Here is a 24,195-nt window from a genome sequence, read left to right as displayed (position 1 = left end):
CCCGCCGGCCCGCTCCCAGGCCCTGCGGCTCCCGGCCCCCGTTCCCCCGTTCCCCCGCTCCCCGGCCCTGCGGCTCGCGGCTCCTGGCCCCGGTTCCGCGTTCCCCGTTCCCCATTCCCCGTTCCCCATTCCCCATTCCCCATTCCCCATTCCCCATTCCCCATTCCCCGTTCCCCGTTCCCCGGCCCCCGTTCCCCCGCCCTGCCGCTCGTCCCGGTGCTCGGCGCGGCAGGTCGGCGCCGCTCCCGGGAGCCCCGGCAAGGGCCGATTTCTTTGCATAGCCCCGCCCAGGCGACTGCGCCCACCAATGGGAGGCGGCGGGGCGCGGCGTGGCGGGGCGTGGCGGCGGGGCGCTGCCGGCTGCCCGCTGCGCTCCGTTGCACGCGGGTTCCTGCGGAGTCCGGCCGGTCTCGGTCCGCACCGCTCTGCCTGCGCTGCCGGTCCCGGTCCCGGTCCGCACTGCCGGTCTTGGTTCGCACCGTCCTGCCGGCACCGGGACACAGGTACGCCGCGGGGTCCGAGCACCTGCCTGCCCGCCCGCCCGCCCGCGGCGGTGGTCCCGACCCTGCCCAGTGCCGGTGTCACCGCCGGGCGGCGGCGGTTGCGGGGGTCGGGGAGACCGGCGGGGGCTGCGGCGGGTCCCGCAACCGGGAGGGCGGCGGCAGCGGTACGCGTGGGCCGCAGCCGGCTCCGGCGGGCGCCTCCGAGCGCTGGCGGGGGAGGGAGAGGGTTGGGGGTACCGGGCCGAGGAGTGCGGCGGCCGGGGAATGTGGAGACCGGGGGGTGCCCCGGCGGGGGTGATGCGGGGCCGTCGTGCCGCCGCGCACCGGGGAGCCCCCTCGCCGAGACGTGCCCGGGCATATCCCGGCACACGCTGCCCGCCCTCCCGCGGCCGGGCGGCGGGGGGCGCCGACGGGGCCGGGCGGCTCTCGGCAACTCGCCCCGCCTTGGCCCGGCCGGGTTCCACGCGTGGGGGGCCGGGGGAGGCGGCGGGCGAGCCGAGGCTTGCGCGGCGGGAACCCTCCGGCACAGCGGGGCGCACCGCGCGGGCGGCACACGCGTGGGCGGCACGCGCGCGCGTGGGCGGCACCCGCCACAGGCGTCGCGGCGGCAGCCGGTGTGGGACGCGGAGCACGGCACCCCCGTGCCTCGCAGCCCCCCCCCCAAACCCCCCCACTCGGTCCTTCAGGTCCGAGGTAAGGCGCGGGGAGCCTCGGTCCCGCAGGGGCTGGCGGCTGGTGGCCGCGCCGGGCAGCGCTTGCTGGGGTCGGGTGTTGGGGCGCAGGGTGGTGTGCTCCCCCCGTGAAGCGCTCGAGCGTTCTCGAGGGCACACCGAAGTGGTTCACAGCAAGTATTGGTTGCAAATGCTTTTATTCGTAACGGTCGTTATTGAAATTAGGCGATGATTGTCTCTGCTCGGTGTAATCTGTGCAAGTTTGTTTATGGTGGTGTTAAGAATTGAGGAGAAGCCCAGGCACTCCGAAGAGACTGAATTATTATCACCTGCAAGACAGTGGTAGTCGCTAGAAAGTAGATGTGGGCCAAAAACCAGACAGAAACCTGAGGTTTTACAAACACTGATAGGAGTTTTGGAAGTCTTACTTGAAATATCTAATAAGGCAGAGTGTGGATGCCAGAACTTGACAAAAATCGGTAGTTATGGTCCCAATCTGTAATTCTTTCTCAAACCTCTGTGCAGGGAATATAGGAATATAGCCCTGTAGCCGTAACCCAAGTCATCCACGTACTGGAGGGATGTCCTGTTCCTCCAGGACCCTAGATTCTCCTTTCTCGAGCCTGGGTTGTCCAGCACTGTTTGTAGCCTGGCTCCTGCTGCTGCGGGGGAACCGGCGCTCCCCACGGGCACGTGGTGCCGGGGCAGCCCTTCGTTTGGGCAGGGAAAAACCCGTGTCCGGGTGGGTGCCTTGTGGTACTCTGCAAAGCTGAATGGGAACAGCAGCAAAACCAGGAGGGATGCTCTCTGTCCTACTGGGGGGGGGGGGGGGCAGGGTTGATAGTATTTCAGATGCCTCCATCTGCAGCTGGAGTGAGCAAGCCTGAGTAGAAAGTGAGCGTTGCAACCTGGGGGCTATTGCAGTGCAGTAACAGGAGATGAGACCAGCCCAGAGCGCTTCCAGCCTGAGCTTGGGGTGCTTTCACCTAAAGGAGACATAAGTTCCCAGCCACTCCACGTTAAACAATGAGTGGGCAATCTTGTGAATAGAATTTCCAAATATATTGGAAAACCTGCTGATTTTTAAGCCACGTGGAAAGATTCAGATTTTACCTTTTTTCCCCTATTTTTGCTTCTCTGAGCAGTCCTTCATCTACAAGGCATCCTACAGGGGTGGCAGAGTCACTCCCAGCATGGTTTGTAGTGTAGGGAGGCACAGAGATGCTGTCCAGACCAAATGAGTGCAGGAGCAGAGGAATGACTGAGCAAGAGACTGGCACTAGACTCTGCCAAACGCAAGGCATGCAGTAATATTTTCCAGATAACATTTCATTTTTTCCTCCCCTCCTTTTCCCTTGCAGTTCTTATTTAGGATTTCGGCTTTCTAGTTTTATGTTCCAATGTATACAAGTACCTCATCTGAGATGCAGTTACTGCCTGGCTGTGCTAGTCTGTCATGCAGCAGAGTAGAAACATCCTGCGACGTCCCACTGGTTTGCACGGTGATGTGGGGGACCCGCCGCCAGTGTGTGGGTGTCAGAAACCCTGAAGGTGGGTCTTGGCACCCCCCTGTCCCGGGCCAGCAGAGACCCACGGCTTGAGGGGATGGGGTCAGCGCCTGGGGCAGGGACCAGCCTGACCCATCTCCTGCTGCGGGTCCTGTGCTGCCCTGCCTGTCCCCTGGTACCTGCTGGGCTATGGTCAGATGGGGAGAATCAGAAGCACTAACGCTTTCACTGATGATTTTTTTTTTGTACTTACTGATTTCCTCACTCTCTTTTTCCTACCAGAAACCATTAGCTGGATGCAAAAGAAATAGTTTAGATTCCCATATAGTCTAACTTTTTGGAAAATTACATTTTCATGGGGAAAAAGAAAATGACAGAGCTCCAGAACTGTCATGGAGGTGAAGGAACCGCAACTTGCACTGTAGCTCTGCTGAAATGCTTTTTATCTCATGCAGTGAGACTCATTCAGCAACTCATGGTTTTGCTGTCTTGAGTAATAACGCAGTGGGGAGCACACCCTGCTTACCTTGCTCAGACAAGATGTCTCTTTAAGAGAACAGAAGAGTCCTTTAACAAATTATGGTGTTTTTAAGCTAGAAGATTTCATGCATCTCAAAATGATGGCAGTACATTTTGCTTCCCTCCAACCTGTAAGTGCATTGATAGCGTGTCATGTTTATATTCCTCTTTGGCAAATAAAATCTGTTGCTCTGGCAGTCACCTTGAGATTCCGTGTAGTTTCCAAAGAGGTGGGAGGGTTTTGTTGTTTATTTTTGTTATTTACTTTTGGCTAATTAGGACCAGTTGTTTTTGTCGCTTATTAGACTATCAGAAATTGCTGCTTTACCAGGGCAGTGCTGTGTGGTTTGGATGTATGCTCCACTTACAAATTAAATGTCTTGGTTCTGGTATTGTTAAAATAAGAAGTACAAAAATCCCACAGCTTTGAATTTCATGCCAGATATTTAACAAAGCGCTCATTCCATGTATCATTATATTGTGGCTTGAGAAACAGCAGGCCTGCTCTACACTTAATAGTTTTGCTGGCACGGTTGCGGTGTGCCGTTTCCCCCACCATCCCGGAGTGATACTGTCATGCTGGCAGATGTCCTCGCGCGTGGAGTTGCACTGGCACGAGATTCCTTCTGCCTGTGTAACTTTCTCTATTTGGGAAACTGGTTTAAGCTGTGCCTCTTCTGGAGAGAGAGGCTGTGAGGGACGTATCCCTAGCTGCAGGCCCTTCTGAAGTGCAGAGAAGTCCGTAAATATATGAGAGAAAGCGGTCACGTTGTGTTCGCAGGGCACTTTCACTAAAAAGCCTGCTGGTTTGGTTTTTTTTTTGTTGTTGTTGTTTTTTCCCACCAGAACTTTTCTCTTGTGTTACAATGGCGCTTTGGAGAGCGGGTGAAAATCGGTCCCCTTGTTCTCCAGACCCTGGTGGTGTCTTGGCTCCTTTTCTGTTGCCTGCAACGCTATGTCCTACATCTCGTGCTCTTGTTACGAGTGAAAGCCTAAATCAAACTCCGGACTCGGGACCAGAACATCAATGGTGCTGACCCCCCGCAATGGGCAGAGGCACCCGCCTCTGGGTGGGGTCTGAGCTGGGGTGCGGGCACTGAGCTCACCGAGAGGTTGGGTTCAGGCCGTTAGTGTGCCAGCCCTCCGAAGCAGTTGTGTATCACCCCTTTGGGGCCTGTCTCCCCCCCCGTTTTATTTTTCCTACTGCATTCAGCCTGCAGCTGAGCCCTAACACCAAACCCTGTGCTTCTCCCGGGGCACTGACACTGACCTCCCTCTTTGCCACCTTCTGAGATAGTGACAAATCTCCTTTATTTATTTGGTAGTGTCAGTAACCTTTACGCTATTTATAGGCTGTGATCATGCCCCTCCCGAGATGTTTGCAAGATAAATTTAGCTCCCTCTGCTTCTCTTCGCCAGTCCTCGCTGGCTTGTGCTGCCTTTCCTTCTAACAGCTAATGAGCCCCAGCCGTGCGCGGGAGCTGCGGCGAGGGGTGACTCACTTTCTATGCTCGTCCGGGGAAGACTTCATCTCAAATGAATCTCGGTCGTTCGGAGCCTGGGGAGCCCGTCCAAGTGTCCGCTTCCAAAAGGCAGCCGGCAAGGGAGTGGTGGGGGATTAGGCAGAGGAGCGAATGCGGAGGAATGCTGCTGTGGGACGTTGTGTTCAGTGCCCGGGAACCGTGCGGATGGGAGGGGAAGGGGGCCGTGGCAGGAGGGGCCGGGGGCTGCTCGGGGGCCCTGCAGTCCGCTCCCCGCTCTGCTGCTAGAGCCTTGCAGGGGATGGGGATCCCGGCCAAGCCTTTCCTCCTCCCGAGGCCATGGAGCAGGACGGCTCTGAAATGCCAGGCTTTCCCAGGGGCTTCAGGCTGTTCAGGGTGGTGGTCTTCAAAAGAGCATTTTCAGGTGGTCCCTATTCCTGGTGGGTGTTTAGAAGTTAACAGCTTTTGCTGCCAAGGCTGGTTGAACGCTGTTTCTCTCTTGATTTGCTGCACAAAGTTATGGGAACAGCAAAATGAAGATTGGTCTACTGGGGGTGGATTTTATCCCATTTCTGTTGTCACAGTAAGAACCCACCTAGAATATGCAGAAATGAGCAGACAGCCCCAAAACTCTGAATAAATTGCTCAGTTTTTTAGCTTCAGTCCAAGTTGTTTGTTCTCGGCGAGAGGCCAGTCCTGTGCTGCCCTGTGAGCCGCACTCACTGAAGGCGCAAACTGTGGCTCCACTGAGGCTGGGGCAGTTCTGCTGTTAACTTCAGCTGAGCCATTAATTCACCTCAGGAAGGCTCTGGATGGTGTTTTTGGGGGAGGTGGGTGCTTGTTCTGCCGGTCCTCTGAGATCACTGCAAGTGAGCCCACATGGCTCCGGGCTGGTGCACCGGGGCCACAGGCGTGTGTCCTGTTCTGCCAGGGACACAGCCAGCCACCGGCATTTGGTCATGTCAGACCAACGCAGCCACGCTGGCCGGAGCTGGGCTGCCAGATCCCGAAGCTGGGACTGAGCTTTCTACCAATAGCCTGGGGTACCCAGACCTACAGCCGGTGCTGGCAAAGTCCACTGCCCTCCTGCGAATCGGTGACCTGAGCAATCAGTGGGTCTGCCTTAATAGTGGAAATGAAATTTCATTTGCTCCGTTGTGAAGGCTGTGATGGGGCAGCAAAAGCAGGTGGTACAATGCCAGCCTTGCTGGGAAACCCTTCCTGAGCTGCTGGAGCAGCCTGCCCTGTGGTGGGAGCAGGCAGCCTCCTCCTGGCAGAGTGACACCCCTGATGCACGAGAAATGCAGACTGCCATCCTGGCCAGAGCGGAAACTTCTGCCCGGGGAAGGGCATGCTGCTCCTCTTAAAAGTGTTGGGGCTGGCTGTGACCTCTCCGTCTTCTCTTCCTCTCCTCCTCAGGCTCCCTGCCCCTCTCCAGGCCCGATGGTCTGCCAAGAGAGCGAGTACCTGGATGAGCATCGGAAATGCACGCCCTGCAGAAACTGCATGCCTGGGCAGGAGCTTTCCAAGGTAAATCAGCTGCTCTGGAATGACTGGGAATCATCTAGCACCGAGGCTTTTACAGTGCTAGGGGAATCCTCTGCCAGCCTTCCTTCGGAAGGATAATCTTAGGTCCTGGCATGTTGGGAAGAGCTGGAACTCGGTGGGAAGGGATGGTGAACAGTTTCACTCACCCTGGGTAGGAGGGCAAGACGATGGAAGTAGGAGGTGGGAAGGGATTTCAGGTTGCTGCTCGGGTTGCCCTCTTTCCTTTTTGCCAATGGAAACCTAAATTTCCCCGCAGTCCGCGGCCCTGAGCGAAGCCGCGCTGCCTGGCCAGGCTGCACGCTGGATGGGTGCGAGCAGGACACTGCTGCAAGGGGGTCCAGCCCAGCTTTGGTGGTGGGAGTCACGTTTCCCACCCAGGCGCCCAGCGGGGTCCCCCCCCGCCAGCGATGCCTCCCAGGGCACGTCGCTGCCGGAGCTTTCCTCCTCCCTAAACACTGCGGGTGGGCCATGGATGGGCAGCAAACGGCTTCCCTGCGTGTCTTCGTCAGAGCTGCTCTGGTGGCGTCTGCTCTCGGCTGGGTTCTGAGGACCCTTGGCATGCGCGGTAACCCCTCCACCCTTTGCCCCCAAAGAAGGGACGCCATTCCCCTTGGTACCGCTTCGGGACCTGAAGCGGCTCCTCGCCGCAGCCACGCACCCGACCTCGTTCGTGTCTTGCAGGACTGTGGCGACGGCAGTGGGGGGGATGCACAGTGCGTTGCCTGCCCTCCCAGGAAGTTTAAGGACAGCTGGGGGCATCACGGCTGCAAGCCCTGCCTCTCCTGCAGCCTCATCAACCGCGTCCAGAAGTCCAACTGCACGGCAACGACCAACGCGATCTGTGGGGAGTGCCTGCCGGGGTGAGTGGGGCTGGATCCTGGCTCAAGTGGAGCCGTGGGGGTTGCACCTGGGAGCGTGCGGGGGGGGATGGACAGAGGGGTCTTTATCTGAGGCCACCCAGAACATGGGACATAAGAGGAGGCCTGGTGACTCAGGGCTGCCTTTTTGAGGACACTGCTAATGACGTGCAAATCGGACCCATCCGATGGCCCCTGTGTAGCTCCAAAGAAGGGAACCTGAAGGGTCCCGTGAATGAGCAGTGGAAGAAAACTCCTTCCAGGCCCAAGTTGTTCCTGTGGACACCAGGGTGGCTAAGCCCTGGAAGATGAATGGCTGCAGACCACCAGAGTTGGTGGTCCCCAAAGAAAAGGACAGACCATGCCTGGGTGATGGGTTTAAGGAGTTGCTGAAGTGAAGACTGCTGCATACAACCAGCATGCGAAATGCTCAAGGGGGGCAGACCACGTGCTGGCGAGCAGTGGGATTCGGGACAGAGCGACAAGTTGGGGCTCTGGTTTATGAGCCTCCTCCCAGACGCAGTTGTAGGCTGGGGTGTTTCTGTGGCTTCGTGGAGCTATTGACCCCTATCAGCCACTTTAGCAGATGTGGGGTGGGGGGGGAGGCAGTTCGAGTGATGTCACTCCTTGGCCAAAGTGGCAACAGACATGAAGAAGTAGCTGTGGATACGGCTTCAGCCAGCGATGGAGAGACCCGCTGCCTTGGTGCGTCCCAGCCTGCCAGGGCAGGAGCGTGGGGGGCTGGCTCTCCCCACGCTGCCGTGGGGCGGACAACACTCCTGTCTCTCCAGAGCCGGGCTGGCCGGGGCTCGCCGTGAGGCCGTGAGCTGCTGAGACCCTCTGCTCTGTTGGCAGGTTTTACCGCAAGGCGCGGATCAGCGGGCAGCTGGACTGGGAATGCATCCCTTGCACCAAGCAGACGCCTTCCTCCGAGCCTCAGTGTACGTGCTGTCCCTCGCTGGCGGCGGGGTGGGCTGCTCTGGGGCAGGGCGGGTGGTGCGGGCACGGTGGAGCAGGTTAATGGTGCACGCAAAGTCATCGTGACCGTGTCAAAGGTCTGCACTCGGATGTGCACCATCCTTTCACCGACACTGCTTGCTGGCCAGCCTACTCCGCCGGCCACAACACAAGCTGATGTCCCGCAGACCTGCTGGAGGAGGCATGGTCATTGCGTATGAAGAGGGACGGGCAGTGAGAGGGTGGCCCAAGCTTCGGGGTTAGGCTCCAATGTTTTGTGGCTGGTGTGTTTGCAGGTCGGTCCAGAACAAACCTGGTGAAGGTAGCCGTTCCTACTGTACCGCCACAGGACACAGCCCTTCTTGCACTGACCAGCAGCGCCCTGGTCATCATCGTACTGGTGCTTCTGGCACTCTCCATCATCTACTGCAAGCGGTTTTGGAAGAGCCAGTGCCAGCGAGGTGAGTCAATGCCTGCAGCGCTTCTCCTCCTTCTCCCTTTGCTGGTCACACGTGCCCATGGCCCCCTTCTCGCTGTGTAGTGCATTGCCGTTAGCATTGCTGCTTTTGCAGCACACAGCGACCCAAACGTTCCTCTGCTCACGCAGAATAAACGCCTCATCCTGCTGCTTACATCTGCAGGACCTCTCTTGTGCTTTGCCTGCTCAAAGACACGGAGGAGCCTCCCTCCTTAGTACCAGAATTTGGAGGAGAATGCTGTTTCAGAGTCAGAACTGGCGATCCTCTCTTCCTGGAGTTTCTGGGGGGTGGGCTGAGGCTGAGTGGCTCTTGGCAGGGCAGAGCCGGAGGACTGGTGAGGGAAGAGGGCAGTAGGTTTGGTGGCTGGGGTCAGGGCACCTTGGCATCCAGCAGCATGCCAGGGAGCTGCTGGCTCCCGGCTCCTTGCCGGCAGACATACCGCACGGCTGAGGACGTGCTGGGGAAGGAAGCCAAGCCTTCGCTCAGACTGGTTCTCCTCTATCCTCCCAAGTCTTCCTGAGGACTCAGAACTTCTCGGGCCAGCAAGCAATGTTCCCGACGGCGGCGGCGCCCGGCAGATTCCTGTGCGAGGAGCAGATGTCTGGTCCCTGCTGCCTGGGTGTGAAGAACCTGAGCCCCTGCTACAGGCAGGCGGAAGGTACCTGCTCCTGCTGCCCTCCTCTTTCTTTGGGGGAGGGAGGGTGGTGCTGGGCTCCGGCTCGTACGGTCCTACGGCCTACTGAGATGCCCGTAGGCAGGAAGGATGGAGCTGGATGGCGTCCGAGTCCCACCAACATGAAATCTGGGACCTCTCTTAACGAACGCTTGCAGACCTTGTACCAGAAATGCTGGTGTGCACCCCTGGTGGCTCCTGAGCCCCCCCCCAGCCTGCTCCTGCTCTTCCCATGACTGGGGGAGGGATCAACCCCGCTCAAAACTTTGCAGAAAGGCACAAACGTGCCTTTGCTCAGTGGTGGTGCAGGGGATGGGGGTCTGGTCTCTGGCAGGGTGCTCCCGGTTTTGCCCGCAGGCGCTGGGCCAGTGGGTTTAACGGCGGGGCTGGCAGATCCCCCCGGAGGGGGCCGGGGCAGATCTGGGGCTTCGCTGAGCCGTGCCGGTTTCTGGTTTCAGGCCCTGTGGAAGCGGTGCAGTTCATTTCGGATGGGGAAGCCGTGGGTCTCCAGCTCCCCTCTCTCCAGCCGGAGATGGACTTGCCGCCGGCCATCGCGGTCAGCGCTGCCTCCAAAGCCCAGCTGGGCAGGAGCCTCCTGGAAAGCCAGCCCCTCATCCGGGCATCAGGCCGTGGCGACTGCCTGGCCGGGGTCCTGCCGCCCTCCGACCCCAGGCAGGGCCAGGCGGGCACAGCGGAGGCACTGGCCCCCCTCTCCTCCTGCGCCTCCGAGATGCAGCACAAGTGGCCGCATGCCCCGGTGGAGTGCACCGAGCTGGACCTCCAGAAGTTCTCCACCCAGGCGGAGTTTGTGGGCGGCGAGCGGCCGGAGGATGCAGCGAGCCGGGCGGCGCAGAGGAACCCGGCAGAGAGCGGTGGCACGGGGCAGGAGGGGGCCCGGCACCTGCCCTCCACCTTCCCGAATCCCACAGCCGAAAGTGGGGAGCAGCCGGTAAGTTCCTCCAGCCCTGTTGCTCCTCCGAACCGCCGCTGGACACTCGGGGCTTGGGCACAGGCTGCTGGGCTTGCAGTGGATTAGGGACGTAGACTAAGGTTCGTTAATATCTGGTACTAACTGGTAATTACCAAAAATGATTTGCCAGATGTTTAGTGATGTGTCACTCAACAGGCTGTCAGCCATGGAGATGTGACCTGCTGGGGCGGTTTCAAACACCCAAAAGATGAGTCAGTTTATTGAATGTATAAGGGTATCTTTAACTGATGTGCTCTGCTGAGTCCTCTTGCTCTCCAGAAAGCTGACCTGGCCGTGGGGGGAGCTGGTTCCTCCTCCCTCTCTGGTGAGCTTGTAATGAACCCGGTGACTAACATCGTTGAGGCTCAGAAAATGTCTGGCAGAGAGATGCGTTTAACAGCTTAGCTCCAGGTGACCGTTTATGGAAGCAGTTTGCTGGGAGGCCCTGGAGCATCCCAAGGAGGTTGTTGGCTCTGTGGGATGGCAGCGCTGGAAAGAGAAGTGCCGTTCCTCTGAGCCTGTGTGATGGCCCTGGGAGCAGTGACGGGCATCGCTGTTCTCACCAGACTGCCGCCAACCTTGGGGTCTTTGTCTTGCCAGGTGGATGATGCCCAGAGCCTCGTGACTCAGATCAGCAGCACGGCGAAGGGTAAGTGTCTTTCCAGCCTCGCCTTTGTTCTCCAAGTATTGGGGTAGCGAAGAGAAGCAGATTCTCGAAAGGGAGCTCCTCCAGAAGCCCACCACGGCTACATGGAGGTGCCACTCATCACAGGGACTTATCTGACTCCCGTGGCCTTTGGTGCTAGTTCACAGGGTAGATTTTCTGTGATACTGCCTTGAATGGTCTGCGGGTGGGTGGCGGATGGATGCCCAGTTGTCACCAGTTACCAGCCTCCCCGGGACTGAGCCAGCTCCATGTTGCTGAGCGCTGAAGGTGATGTTGGAGGACGTACCTGCCCTGGCAGGGTGGCGTTTTGCCTACTCGGCAGGGGCAAGGGGCTGGAGTCTGGCTGCTCTGTTTATCCTTATCCTAGCCGGATGAGTTGGTTTCTAACCCCGCTTTGCTGTGTTGCTGCCCCCAGGTCTCCTGGTAGCAGAGCTGCCCCATTCCTTGGTGCAGTCACTTGCCTTCTTGTTGGACCCTTCCTTGAACGGTGTGAAGAACTTCAGCCACGTGGCCCTGGAACTGGGGGTCGCACCCCAGTTGCTGGGACGGATATCTGGATTTGAACAGCTTGTCGCTCACTTCACCTACTTGGGAGATGCAGTCACCATCCCACTCCTGGCTCAAGCTCTGCAGCGGCTCCAGCGGTTTGATGCCTTGCTCCTGCTCTGCGACCACTTTGCGCTCAGCCAGGCTCAGGGCCGCCAGCGCTAGAGAGGACGGGGAAGGGACGGAGGAGGCTCCAGGCACTGTGTGTACTGGTACGGGAGAGGATCCGCTAGCCCTGCGGTCACATAATCTCTCTGGTGTGCACGTGGGGAGTACGTGGAGATGGTCTTGGCATCGCAGAACAGAAGGATGCGAGGGGGAGCGTTCCTCCTCGGGGGAGCATCCCTCCTCGGGGGAGAGCCAGGGGGCTGCAGCCGTGCCTCCTCCCAGCCTCCCCATGGGAGGGTTCGCTCAGACCCCTCTGCGGGCCGTTTTTCTCCAGCTGCGGTGACCCCCTTGTCCGGCAGCAGAGTGCCATCGGTCACTGTGCCGCCCACGCCGCGGTGCTCTCACTCTGCAGTGAGCCCCCGTGCTGCCCCTGCTGTTGGCGTGGGGTCCCTCAGCCACGGGGCTCGGTCTCCGCAGGCAGCCACCCTCCTGTGGGGCATCACCTGCCTCCCATTCCCACTTTCCCGTCCTTCATCTGGCCCATGCTCTGCTCTCCCAGGTGCCGGTTGCCACTTTCCCAGTTTACTTTTCACTCGCTCCTCTCCCTCTGTGTTGAAGACAGTCCTCGGCAGAGGACCTGGCCATGGCTGCTGTGCCAGGCTCCGGCCTTCGGTCTCCCTGTGCCACTCTGGCACCTTCCCCTTCGTGTCCTTTTTTTGAAGCAGTGCAGTTTTCTTGCAGGAGTCTCAGACTGATCCCTGGGGCAGGTTGACATATGTTCTTCTTGCAGCTTGGTGCTGTGGCTGCTGGCCTGGGGAGGGTGCTGGCTCAGTCCCCAGGCTCCTGCCGTGCACCCTGGTCCCGTGGACGTCTGCTGACCGCCACCTCCGTGCGCCGGGGCTTCGCAAACCACCCGGCTGCTTCACCACCATGCCCTGGGGAGCAGCCAGCACCAGGCAGCAGCTGGAGGCTGAAGCCGTGACCGTGGCTGCGTCACAGTCAGTGGTGACGACCCTGTGCTGGTCATGGCAGAGCCGCCTTGTTTTAAAATCTTTTTTTTTTTTTCTGCCTAAAAATGACCTAATTTTCTCATTTCTGGGAGTAGCTGCTAGTGAGAGGAGCACCCTTCTGCTTTTAATTTCTTCCTGGAGGATTTGTCGGAGCTTGCAATGGTCCCGCCTGTGCCGGGCGCCCCTGATTTCGGGTGTCGTGCCCCGGGGCTGGTGGCTGCAGGTCTCCGGGCTGTTCTCCTGAATCCGCCCCCAGCCTCTGGGGCATTACACGGGGTTTTGCCCCGTGATGGACGGGCCTTGGGGGGGATGTGGCGGGAGCCCGTGCCGGAGCCGAGCGCTGCTCCTGCCCGTCTCTCTGCAGTTTGGCATGTCTGGCGGGGGCGAGTGCCTGCGCGCAGGGTGAGGCGGCGCGGGGGCGGCCAGGCATGTGGGGAGCTGCCCCGGCGCGGCTGCCAGCCGGCATGGGGCCAAGGCGGCGGTGCCGGCACCCGGCCACGGATGCCGTTCCTGCTGAGGTCATGGGCAGAGCAGCCGGCGGGCGCCGGCGACCCGCAGCTCTCCGTGACCGGCCGTTCAGTGCCGAGCACTTTCAGGTAGCATCCGAATAGCGTCACCCTGGGTTGTCCCGGCACCCTCGGGCGGCATCGCCGGGGCTGAGCCAGCGGTACTCGCTTCGTTGCTTTGTCCCTCAACGCTGCGGCTGGATCCGGCGAGCGGTTTCTGCGTTCTCCCCTGTCACCGGTGGCCGTGGCCGTGCCGGCGGTGCGGCGGTCGCCAGCAAGCGGCACTGTTACCCTGCCGCCCGCCCGGGCACCCGTCGGGCATCCACGGCTGAGCTCCCAAGTTTTTTGCCTTTTATCTGTCCACAGTACTCGGAAAAAGCGGGCGACCTTCTGGGAAGGCAGCCCTTTCCTCAGATCTGCCCGAACGCGGGTATTAATAGCTGCTGTTCTTTTTTCTTTTCCCCGTTAAATGCTGTTAAGACTTGAACACGCTCAGGATGTGGTTAGATAAGGGGAGGCACGGGCAGTTTCAGCTGGATGTGACACTTTCTCTCCCCTGCTGTTTGTTTCTTCCAAAGTCAAGGTCATTCTATTGCTCTTTGCTCCGCAAGACCCAGAAGTATTAGACCTTGTACCCTTTTTAGGCTGGGGTTAGTCAGGCGCTCATTACATGCTTGGTCTGTTACAGAGCAGTCAGGAAAAGTATTGCTAAAGCAAACACAGCCCGAGGTCAGGGTTTTTTCATTTGAGGTTTATCTGCGGCAGGGAGAGAGCATTTGGATTAATCACGTAACAAAATCGAATAAATATTTAATCCCTCTGTGGACACGCTTAGTCACTTCCAGTGGGAGCGAAGATAAATTCACCTACAGTGTCTGAGTCAGAGCATTCATGCAGCTCAACTTGCCAGCTCTGGCTTTGAAGTTGGAACTGGTCTGGGTGGGTGGCTTGTCCTGTGTGTCCCTGTGTATGTGTGTCACTGGTGCCACCAGTGGGTGGTCCCTCAGGGTGCCCAGAGTCACGAGCTGGCCTCCTCCTGTCCCACGGCAGCATCAGGAGCAAGGGATGGGCAGGAATGGCTGTTAAATTAAAAACAGTGAATAATGAGGAAATCGTCCCACGTGTGTGCTGCAGGTCCTCACGTTTGTCCCTCCTGCACATGCTGAGCAGTTCTGCTGGTGTGCCTGTGGGTGGGCTCTGGACCCATTGGATGGATTATTTTTTAATTTTTTTTTCTCCCTTTAAAGAAATCAACCCCATTCCCTTCATAGTTTTTAAGGTAAACTATTATTTTTCAGCTGTTTTATGTCTGAGCAATATTATTGACCATCAAAACTCAACCTCTGCCTCGAGGCTGAGGAGGTGGCGCGTAGGGTGGGCATGTGCCGTGCCATATACAACGTGTAGGGTGGGTTTGTGCACGTCACATACAATGTGTAGGGTGGGTTTGTGACATACGCGGTGCATAGGGTGGGTTTGTGCCCCTCTGGGTGCTGCTCCTTGAGCCCCAGCCGTGCCGCTGGGCACACTGCCTGCCACGCTGGGGTGGCAGGAGCTGGCAGTGCAAGGCAGGGGTGGTTTTAAGTGTGTTTTAACTGTTCTCGGTCCCACCCAGAGCCTCATATGTGATCTTGGTGCAAGTCACCGCGGTTGGTGCTTCAGGGAGGCTTGACCCCGCGTGAGAGCGTTGCAGGACAGGGATTTTCAGCTGTGGAATTTTACATTTTACATGACATATTTTACAGCCCCAGCTCCCACCCAAGGGCTGCTCCCCACTCTCATTGGTGTCTGTGGCGGGCACCCTCCTTCCAGCTGCGGTGAGAAAATCAGCTGTGTTTACATGGGCCAAAACTTCTACAGGTGGCCTTTAACTCATCCCCCTGGGGCCCCTTTTGGCTGGATTGCCGCAAGCCCAGCTAAAGCCCTCAGGAGACGGGGAACCATGAGAGCCTGAAAATGGGCAATAACGCTGCAATTTGGACATCAGAAATGGTGGCAGTCCCTGGGCGGTGAATTTCTTTAGCTGGGAACCAATGGACTTGATACTTGACTTTTGCTTTTTTAATAGTATTTTCAGCACAATACATGGAATGTAAGGGAAGGAAATTCCCATAGCGCTGGATCTCACGTTGCAGCATCAGGAAGCTGTTCATGCCAAGCTGGCATGGCTCAAAAAGAGTTGAAAGAAATCAAATAATTCAGCATCTGTGCAAACTTTAGCTGGGGCTGAACAGTGGAAATACTCTTGTGCAGCGGGATTATTTTTTTACAAGTGATTGGTTTTGACACCAGTCTTGTCTGGAAGTCTGATTTGCAGAGGAATTTATATGATAAGTTTAAATCCAGGCCTGTTCTGGAAAGCTCTTAAGTGTAGACTTAAAATAGGCATATACTTAAATCCTATTAAAGTGTTAATTAAAATGAACAATTAGTACATCCTTGGGTGCTTTTCTTGAACAGGTTGCTTATAAGAATTGTACCTTCAATATGCTCTTAGAGAAGCAGGCAATACTGAAGAAAACTCAGTTTTAATCATCTGGGCACACTTCTCAGAAAAGTCTGCAAGTGTTAGGGGGAAATGCCCTGTGTGTTTTGGATTACTTAATAATGCAGACTCTGGTGCTTTTTTTAGGAAAATAATAAATACATTTCGTAGCCATGGTTTACCTAGGGGAATACATGGTATTTTTTATGGTGGATGTTATTTTTCTTTAAGGTTACGAATAGGTTATTTATATTTTTGTAAATTCCGTGTCATTACCATTGTAATTCTGAAGTAGAGTTGTTCCTGTTGTTTTGGGGGTGATGTCTGTATTCAAATAAAGCAGTAGCTGAAGCTCCTGCCCTTTTCGTTAAACAAGGGGTGTGTGCGTGCCCCATATTCCTCCCAGACCTGGTGCTCTCGAATGCTCTATGTTTGTAGTTGAATAAATTTCAGAGCCGGAGGTGGTGATGCTCGCTGAGTTTTGATTCCTCTCCCCTCCTGCCTGCGGGTCTGTCCGCTGGGCAGGAGCGTGTGGACGAGCGTGGCCCCAAGCCCCCCTGCCCGCCCGCGGGTACGGGCAAACGCCACGCAGTGCAGACCCAGCCGTGTGCCCTGGCCACGGGGTCCGGCGGAGGGTCTGTCTGGCAGGGGCAGGCGGCACTTCTCAAAGAGAGATGCTGTTGCAGCTGAGTCCGGCGTGACCTCGTGACGCTGGTATGGGAATGGGGCAGGAACGGCTGGAGAGGAGCGGCTGCGGCCCCCAGCCCCTTCCCCATGAGGTGCCAGCCCCGGTCAGGGGGCATCGGCTGCTGTCTGTTGCACAGGTTTAATCTTCCTTAGAAGGGTCAGATCCCAGGCGGGGCACATCGCGTGGCCTGGGGATGGGGAGGAGGCAGAGACCACATAAATGATGCCCAAGGAGCTCCTGTTCCTGAAGCTTTGCTGAGGAGCAGTTGTTCTTTAGGCTCGGTAATTACAGTGCTCGTTAAGTCTGTTCATGCCCTTACACTTGGTCTGTTCTTTAAAATAATTATTAGAATGAAGGATATGATGATTTTCTTTTCTAATTAAAGCTATTATACTTCTCCGAACTCTCGCAGGCTTTATAGGTGCTTGCACTACTACAACTGATTCCTAGTGTGAAGAATACCCACATGCGATGCTGGTGTGTGCAGTCCTGCATCACTAGCTGTGCCTCTGCCATTAACACAATACAGTAGGTGTGGATAAAGCAGCCTCTGAAATCAAGGCCCAGAAGAACCAGTCATTCCTCACCGAATGCAAAACCATAGCGTCAGTAGAGGTATTTAGCATGTGTGGTTTCCAAAGAAGCCTTTTCCATGGAGCTCCCTGGGTGCGTGGGGCCTCTGGTTTTGCAGATGCTTGAAATAGTACACCCCGAGTTAACAGGGAAATGAACTTGCTGCTGTACTGAGAGCAACCAGCCTTACTGAAGGTCTGCAAGGGGTAAGTGATCCTAATGTCTCTGCCTGCGCCAAGTAAAACCGGGGGTGGATGGTGCAGGCAGGCGTGCTGCAGGCTCGGGAGGAGCCCAGCCCTCCCACGGGTGAGGCAGGTCTTGGGACGCGGGCTGAGAGCCCAGTCCATGCCGAACAGCTTGCCTGGGGCCGCTGGCACACTGCAGGAAGGCCGTCTGGAGGAGAGCGCTGGAGGTGTCTGTTGGGAGAGCAGCCTCTTGCGTGCTCTTGGGATGGGAATTCCGAGTACGCCTTGCCTTCCCTTCAAGTGATTCCTGGGTTTGGGGCTGTAACCATCCAGGACTTTGCATTCCCAGGTGTCTGAGGACTGGACACGCTGCAGTAGGTAAGGTGTGGGTGGTTTTGGCCCTACCTCAAGGGTCTGCTCTTCTGGAGAAGTCCCTGGGGTGACCACTCCCATGCAAAGCAGATGCTTACACCCAAACCAGGAGCTCCCTGTGAACAAGAGGTTTACACCCCGCACTGCTCCTTGCCTCAGAGCGTTTGTGTCGTCTGGTCTCGTCTCATTTTTGGCTGGTGCACAAGGAGCGATGATAAGCCACGTTCCCCTCAAAGTACTTGGGATTCTTGTTCTCAGCACTGTGATAAGAGGTAGACATCTGTGAAGCAGAGCTGGCAGAAGGAACATATGTACTCCATGCAAGCAGAGAAGTGTGGGGTTGAAAACCAGCTCCGAGGTGGTCAGAACAAGGCTGACTCCTACCCTCTCCAGTTCCTGGTGCCTCATCAGCCACAATCTGCAGAGAGGCTGGCAGCATAGCAAGATGCTGGGGTACGCATGATCCTCACCTCAACTGCCTCCGGGAGGAACATCTCCAGCTGGGATGCAAAGCTGTACAAAGGCATTCAAAGCACACGGACCGACTGCTTGACAAGCCTCCAGTTCCAGAGGAGGATGCCAGTAAATGCCATTTGACCCACACGAGGCATGTGCACTGGGCGTTCTCCTGAGCTGGTCTCTGGAGCAGGAATGCAGACGTGTCCCCTGCCTTTCACAGCAGCCACAGCTTGCAGCCAGTGATCCTGCCAAGCCAAATATTCCTGACCGATTGGTTTTTGCTTTAAAGAACGTGGCTGCAACGTGTGGGGTGTTGAGATACATCACCTGCATCCCCTGACAAAGTAACTGCAGAGGTGGAGAACAGTGACTTGTGCAGACCAGTAAACCCTGAGCAGACTTTATCCAAGACCTGCTGAGGTGCTATTGCAAGTCAAGTGGGGTCTTTGCATCCTTCTCACAGGGGACTCCCATCTGAGGGCATGTCCATCTGCCCAGTGAGCAGATTCACAAAGGGGAGCAGATGAAGAAGTCTGGCCACGCTGAAGGAAATGTTCCCGCTAATGAAATGCTCTGGGTGTGATCCCGGTTGGCAGCCTACAGCAAGAGCCAGGCTAATTAATGAGCCCTGTATTAACGGTGACTGCATGACCTGTGAACAGTTAAGTCAGATGAGCTTTCTAAGGTTTCCCTCGTGCAGATTCTGGAGGCAAAGAGCAAGTGCTTTTACAGTAAGAAAGACCTTTTTCCTGAAACCCTGTGTTTGCTTCTCCATCTTTGGTCTGGGATGATCTGGATTAAAAACATTGCATTAAAATACAGACCAAAAATCTGTACTTATAGGGAGGAGAGGGCAGGAAAAGGGACTGCGTGACCAGAGAAAGGCTGCCCTTGTCTCTGTAGGAAAGGGTCAGAAGAGGGAAGCACGTGCTCCTTGGCGGGGGTGCGTGGCGGGGGTTGACTAAATGGCAAAGCTGGGGTGGAGCGAGCAAATAGCAGAAATCATCAAGAGTGCTTTGGCAGCTCTCCTGCTTTTGCACTTCATTTTCATGCCTACCCTATAGAAAGCTATGATGTTTGAACACAGACCAACAGGGTCTGAAGAAAAGTGAGCCACCATGAATAGGAGAGGCAGAAAACCCAGCGGCAGCAAGGGGAGGCGAGCCCTGTGCAGCTCGGTGGAGGTTTAACCTGGCACAGTTACTCCATTAGCACACGCAGATGCCTGATTGCATTCAATTACGTGACAGTTAGAAGAATCTTTCACAAACATTCAGACCGTGTTTCAGGTGGGTTGAAAACTGTCCCATCGGATTTTTATGTCAGTAGAGGGTACCTTAAGCCAAGTCATTAACATCTACTGACATGGCATGAATAGTTTGGCAGAATTTAGGTAGGCAGCCAGGCACCAAACCGCACCTGGACTTGGAGGCTGAACAGTAAGGAAACTACATTCCTCCAAAGGTTTCCTTCAAACACCTGCGACAGGCTGTCCTTGGACCCGAGGGTGGGACAGCCATGCAGGAGAGGAGGAATGTGCTGCTGGCTCTCCCCATGCTGGCACCTGCGGCTAGTCCCTGCTCTCAGCCCAGTGCCCCAGTGTGCGAGGTTGTCCCTGGCCGCGCAGACCCTGCTGGCGGGGGGAGCAGAGCCAGGGCTGTGCTCCGAGCATCCGCCTGTCCCCACGCCCAGCGGCAGTGGAGGCTTTTAGGTGAGGGGTGGAAACGGCGATGCAGTTTCCTACTGCCTGCGGTAGAGGGTCCGGCCATGCGCTCCAGCTTCCTCGTGCACATCCATTACGAGCAGAAACCCCGGGGGAACGATGGTGGGGAGAGAAGGGGATTCACAGCAGTGAACTCGAGGAGAAAGCCAGTAATTCAATTTCAGCTCGTTTTCATGTCAGGAGGGACAGGCCCAGGTGATACTTAGCTCCCTTGTGCTCCGCCACTGCTCCTCGTGTGGGAATAGCTCATCCCAGTAGGCATCGGTTGCACATAGTGCCGGTTGCACTTAGCACTGTAATAAACCACTTCTCCCGCTGGGCTCATCTTGCTCAGCCCTATACCTCCGTGCTCTCCTTGACAGAGTGATGGTGGCACTGACCCTTTTAAATCTAGTCTGCACCAATTTCTGTGTGCTCCTGTCTCCTCTGCATAGGGGGCTAGAGGACAGTTAATTGAATTTTGGTTGCTAAAAATGAAGACTTAAATCCGTTAGAGAGAACTGAATTTCCAGTCCCAAGTTTCTTTCCTTCTTTGCTTTCCTCTCCTTCCCCACAGATGATCTTTTTATTGTTTGTTCTCTGATTTTCCCATTTTGTGTTTTCCACAGGCTTTCCCCTGCGTGCACAGTTCTCATGTTACTGCTTCTCTGCAGGACACAAGGGCAATTACAAGTGAATGAAAACACACTTTTTACAGCACATTATTGAATTATTGAATGGGTTTGCCAGGAGACAGAAATTTATTTTTCTTCTACCTTCTAAACCTGTGGGCAGGCTCACAGGGTCTCTCCAGATGCAGTTTTCAAAAAGCAGCTGAAAATCTTCACAGTGCGTATGTTTGGGATGCAAGCGTCTGCAGCTGCTTTGCATCACCTGTGTCGTAAGTGCAAGTATCACCCCACAGCTTTGCTGGGCAGATGAAACCACACCCAGGCCCAGGGACTGTCTCTGCCGTTAGATTCCCCCCAAATTTGAAGAAGGGATCCCCCCCACCCCGGCTCACGCTGCCCTGGCTGTGCACATGGAGCACTGGGGAACTGGGCATAGTGTTTAGAGGATTAGGGGGACATTGTTGAGAGCAAACGCTCTCAGCTGGAACCAAACTGGGACTAACAACCACCAAAGAAAAGAAGAAAAGATTAAAAATGGGAGCCTGATTCCTTTTATTGGCAGCAGAAGTTCATTTTTAAGGGAAAATATTGCAGCTCCAATCACAAAGCCTTGCTGATGAAAAACAAACAGTCTGTCTTCAGGAACAGCCCAATGCCAATAGTTATTACTATCCGTCAAAAATACATTATTATCCCAGTGACATTCCTGTAGTCCTTCCCTGAGACCTGGTGGTAAATGAAGCTTTTTGAGACTGGCCAGCCTATTTCTATGTGACAATTATTATGTTAACGGGAGCCAATAGAGTGGCTAATGGGCTGGTTTTGGATTTGAATGCAGCTGCATTGGGGAACAGCGTTTTAGCAGAAGAATAAAGTGGTTTTGCAACCCGGTCAATACATCTTCAAACTCCCCCTCACATCCTCCTCTGAGCTGGTTTTAAGGAATTATTGGATTACAAATAAATACCCCAATCAAATACAATAACAACAGGGCCCATTTTCCTAATTTCTTACCTCCTATAGTTAATTTAAAACAAGTAGGAGCAGTGAGCACATGATGCCTGGGGATGTTCGCCCCGGCCACCGTCAAAGGCTGGACGAGTTGGACACGACCCGGACCCCGACGCTGCTTGGCGGGCGCCGCAGGACCCAGGGCACACGGCGAGGCCCGCTCCGTTGGCGGGTCGTGAGCTGTGCTGTCCCCTCCCTGAGGTCTCACCCTGGCCGTGTCCAAGAGGGTCCTCCCGAAGCGTGCACCCCCTCACCCCAGGCACTGATGGACATGTGCTCCTGTCCCGTGGCACATGCGCCACAGAAAGGTATTTGAAAGGGCATCCTAGCACCCACAGTGTGTGTATGCATACATAGGTATATATCAATATAAATGAAACGTAATGGAGGAAAGGCTCATATCCTCCACTTTGTATAGGGAGGGGGAGCAGAGGATGTATTAGCAAGGCTTAAAACAACAAACAGGAAAATACTGCAGTTCCTCCCACCGTTACCCTCAGTCTCTCCTTCCTTTGCAATGATCAGGGGAAATGCAAAGGCAAAACAAAAATTTGACAACTTGGCTTCAGAAAGAATAGGTAATTCTTGCTTGGCCACTGAGGCTGTTTGTGGTCTGGCAGAAGCTGAGACCAGTGCAGCGGGACAGCTGGGACTGGCTGGCCAAACTGAGATGGGAGGAGAGGCCGAGGGATGTGGGATTCAGGAGAGGCAAACTGGGGCAGAAAGCTCTAGTTGCTGGGAGGCTACAAGGGGAGGAAGCAGGAGGCGTCTGCGGGAGAGCTGTGAGTGCTAAGGTTCACGTCGTCGCTTGGCCATTGCACACCATCGTTCCAGGCAGGGCTGGATGCGAGATGCCACGAGCACTACTTTCCAGCAAAGTGCTCGGGTTTGCATGGCCATCAACTTTGCCTCATGTAAGTAACTTCCATGGATTTTTTTACCACATTCTGTCTGCCTTAGAGTAATCCTGTTTTTATTGGAAAACTCCACATGAAAGAATTAAGCTTTTCCCAAGAATGAGGTTAGTGGAAAACATGTTTCATACAGATGTACACATGCAAGATCTCATTAATCGTATCTGGCTGACATTTAGCTGAAAATGGCAGTACCTGTAGCATGATGCATAGGCACAAGAATGCCAATTTTCATAGGAAGCTTTAATTTCCTACTTTTTTACTGTTGGAGTCTCCAACTCTCATGTTCTTCACAGCCATGTTTTAGAATGTTTTGGAGTAGAATGTTTCAGTAAAACCCAACATAACTTCCTCGAACACTTTGCTTTGGCTTGCCAGCCAAGGGAGACGCAGGCTCTCACCCTCCTGGCGGTAGATTCCCTGGAGGTTCCAGCAGCCCGTGCCAATGAGCACACGACCTGCAGCAACATTTGCAGGCTTTCCCCTTCCTGCTCCATTTGTGCTGGTACAAGACACTGTGTCCACGTGCCCCCCCCCCCCCCCCCCCCAGCCCAGGAGAGGAGCTCCAAGAAGATCTCAGTATCCTTTACAAGCAGTAACTAGACTGCCATTAAATGGTGTGACCATTTTAGTTTCCACACGCTCAGTGCCAAACATGGAATCACCATGTGGGGGCCAGCAAAGAGGCGAGGAACAAAACACTGTCAGTGCTACCTTTGGCTCTGGCCAGGCTCCTCACCTGCCTGCACAGATGAACGCGTCTCTCTTCAGGTCCAGCTGCCCGCACAATGCACTCCTGTGAACGATACCTTAGTATAAAGCATCCCTTCCCTCTGCCTTTCCTCCTTTGAGTTCCCCAGCATTGTGCACAGCCTGTGTGTTATTTCCTATTCTATTAATTTGCTGCTATGCCAGTGTTCTAAGATAATGAAAATACAATGAGTGTTCCTCGCTTACCAAACATTATAGTTCAAAAACATGTAGATGTGGCAGTTCAGGACATTTTGTTTAGTGGGCATGGTGGTGTTGGGTTAACAGTTGGGCTTGGTGATCTTAGAGGTCTTTTCCAAACTTAATTATTTGATTTGATTTGATTTGATTTATGTCTCACCATGATAAGTGCTCAAAGGAGCAAACAGATAAAAGGTTGTAAACAGAACTCTCAAATTTTCTACAAGACCTTTAGTTTTTCCAAGAATACGGTGAATAAAAATCATGGAAAACTACGTGATATTTGGGCTTTCTGTGCTATTTTAAGTTTCTATAACAAGGGATATTAGCGAAGCTGATGTTGCCAGTGTCCTCCCTTTTCTTTTTTTTTTTTTACACCAGTCTGCAAGTGATCAGCTGTGCCGTGGGCCAGACTACCTGGGCACACCTGCGCCATGGTGCCTCTCCCATAGGCATGCCCTGGGCACAGGGGTCCCCTGGGGACAGCTGTGCCACAGCTGGCTGTGCTGTGCTGAGGGCAATGGCAGTGGGGTGGTAAGGCTGATTGATTAGCGAAACCATCCACAGCGAAAGGGAGAGAATCTTCCTTTAAAGCCTGCTGTAGAGCTGAAGTGTCTGTCCTCTTGTTGAGCAAGCTCTTCTGTCATTCTCGGATAAGGCCTAGAGGATGCAGTGACAAACAATCTTTCACGTGGAAAGAACTTGTGAGCCAGCTGGATTTTATAATGTTTGAGTTTGGAGGAAAAGAGCACAAAACATAGCCGGTCCTTTTTCCTGAGGTCACCAGGACCTTTACTCTCACTTGCAGGGTTTAGCAACCCCGCCGCTTTAAAATGCAAGGGTCGCTTTGCAGGGTTGCACTGAGGATTAAGATGAGTGTCTGTCTTAGCTGCTCATTCCCTGGCCAAAACCCCAGGAACCCATTGTTTCTGTCTGGCCCCCTGTGAAATCAGGCAGTTGGGGGGCTCAGGCTGGGCACAGGGCTCTGACCGGCCCATCAGCTCCCAGAGGGGTCAGAGGGATGCTCGTCCGGGATGCGTGGATGGAACTGAAAGAACGATCGTAGGAATTGCCACTGGAAGGTCTTGCACACCCAAGCTGGGTTTGTCACTAATCCTCAGAGCGACTTTTTTCCTCTTTTATTTTCTGTCCCTCCTTTTATCCATCCACACCATGAATCACATCATAAATGAAATAAAAAGCTGCCCTTAAATTAGAAT

At 55.2% G+C, this 24,195-nt stretch overlaps 1 protein-coding gene across 2 annotated transcripts; it reads left to right on the top strand.

Moving 5' to 3' along the window:
• Positions 1–378: 378 nt before the first annotated feature.
• On the top strand, positions 379–18,667 carry EDA2R (ectodysplasin A2 receptor). 2 transcript variants are annotated; one of them, XM_041119094.1, is made up of 10 exons: positions 379–503; positions 6,102–6,212; positions 6,912–7,090; positions 7,943–8,028; positions 8,341–8,505; positions 9,035–9,181; positions 9,655–10,145; positions 10,767–10,815; positions 11,249–11,591; positions 16,589–18,667. In XM_041119094.1, the coding sequence occupies exons 2-9, from the start codon at positions 6,126–6,128 to the stop codon at positions 11,542–11,544; spliced, it is 1,500 nt and encodes a 499-aa protein (XP_040975028.1). In that variant the 5' UTR covers positions 379–503; positions 6,102–6,125; the 3' UTR covers positions 11,545–11,591; positions 16,589–18,667. The 2 variants fall into 2 exon arrangements, with proteins under 2 accessions (XP_040975028.1, XP_029853184.1); XM_029997324.2 differs by lacking the exon at positions 16,589–18,667 and having other exon boundaries at positions 11,249–15,948.
• The last annotated feature ends 5,528 nt before the right edge of the window (positions 18,668–24,195 follow it).

This window comes from Aquila chrysaetos, chromosome 21 (assembly GCF_900496995.4).
Source record: "Aquila chrysaetos chrysaetos chromosome 21, bAquChr1.4, whole genome shotgun sequence".
In the NCBI taxonomy this organism is placed as follows: domain Eukaryota; kingdom Metazoa; phylum Chordata; class Aves; order Accipitriformes; family Accipitridae; genus Aquila; species Aquila chrysaetos.
Note: the sequence above shows the minus strand (reverse complement) of the source record. Positions and strands in the feature narration are given on the sequence as shown.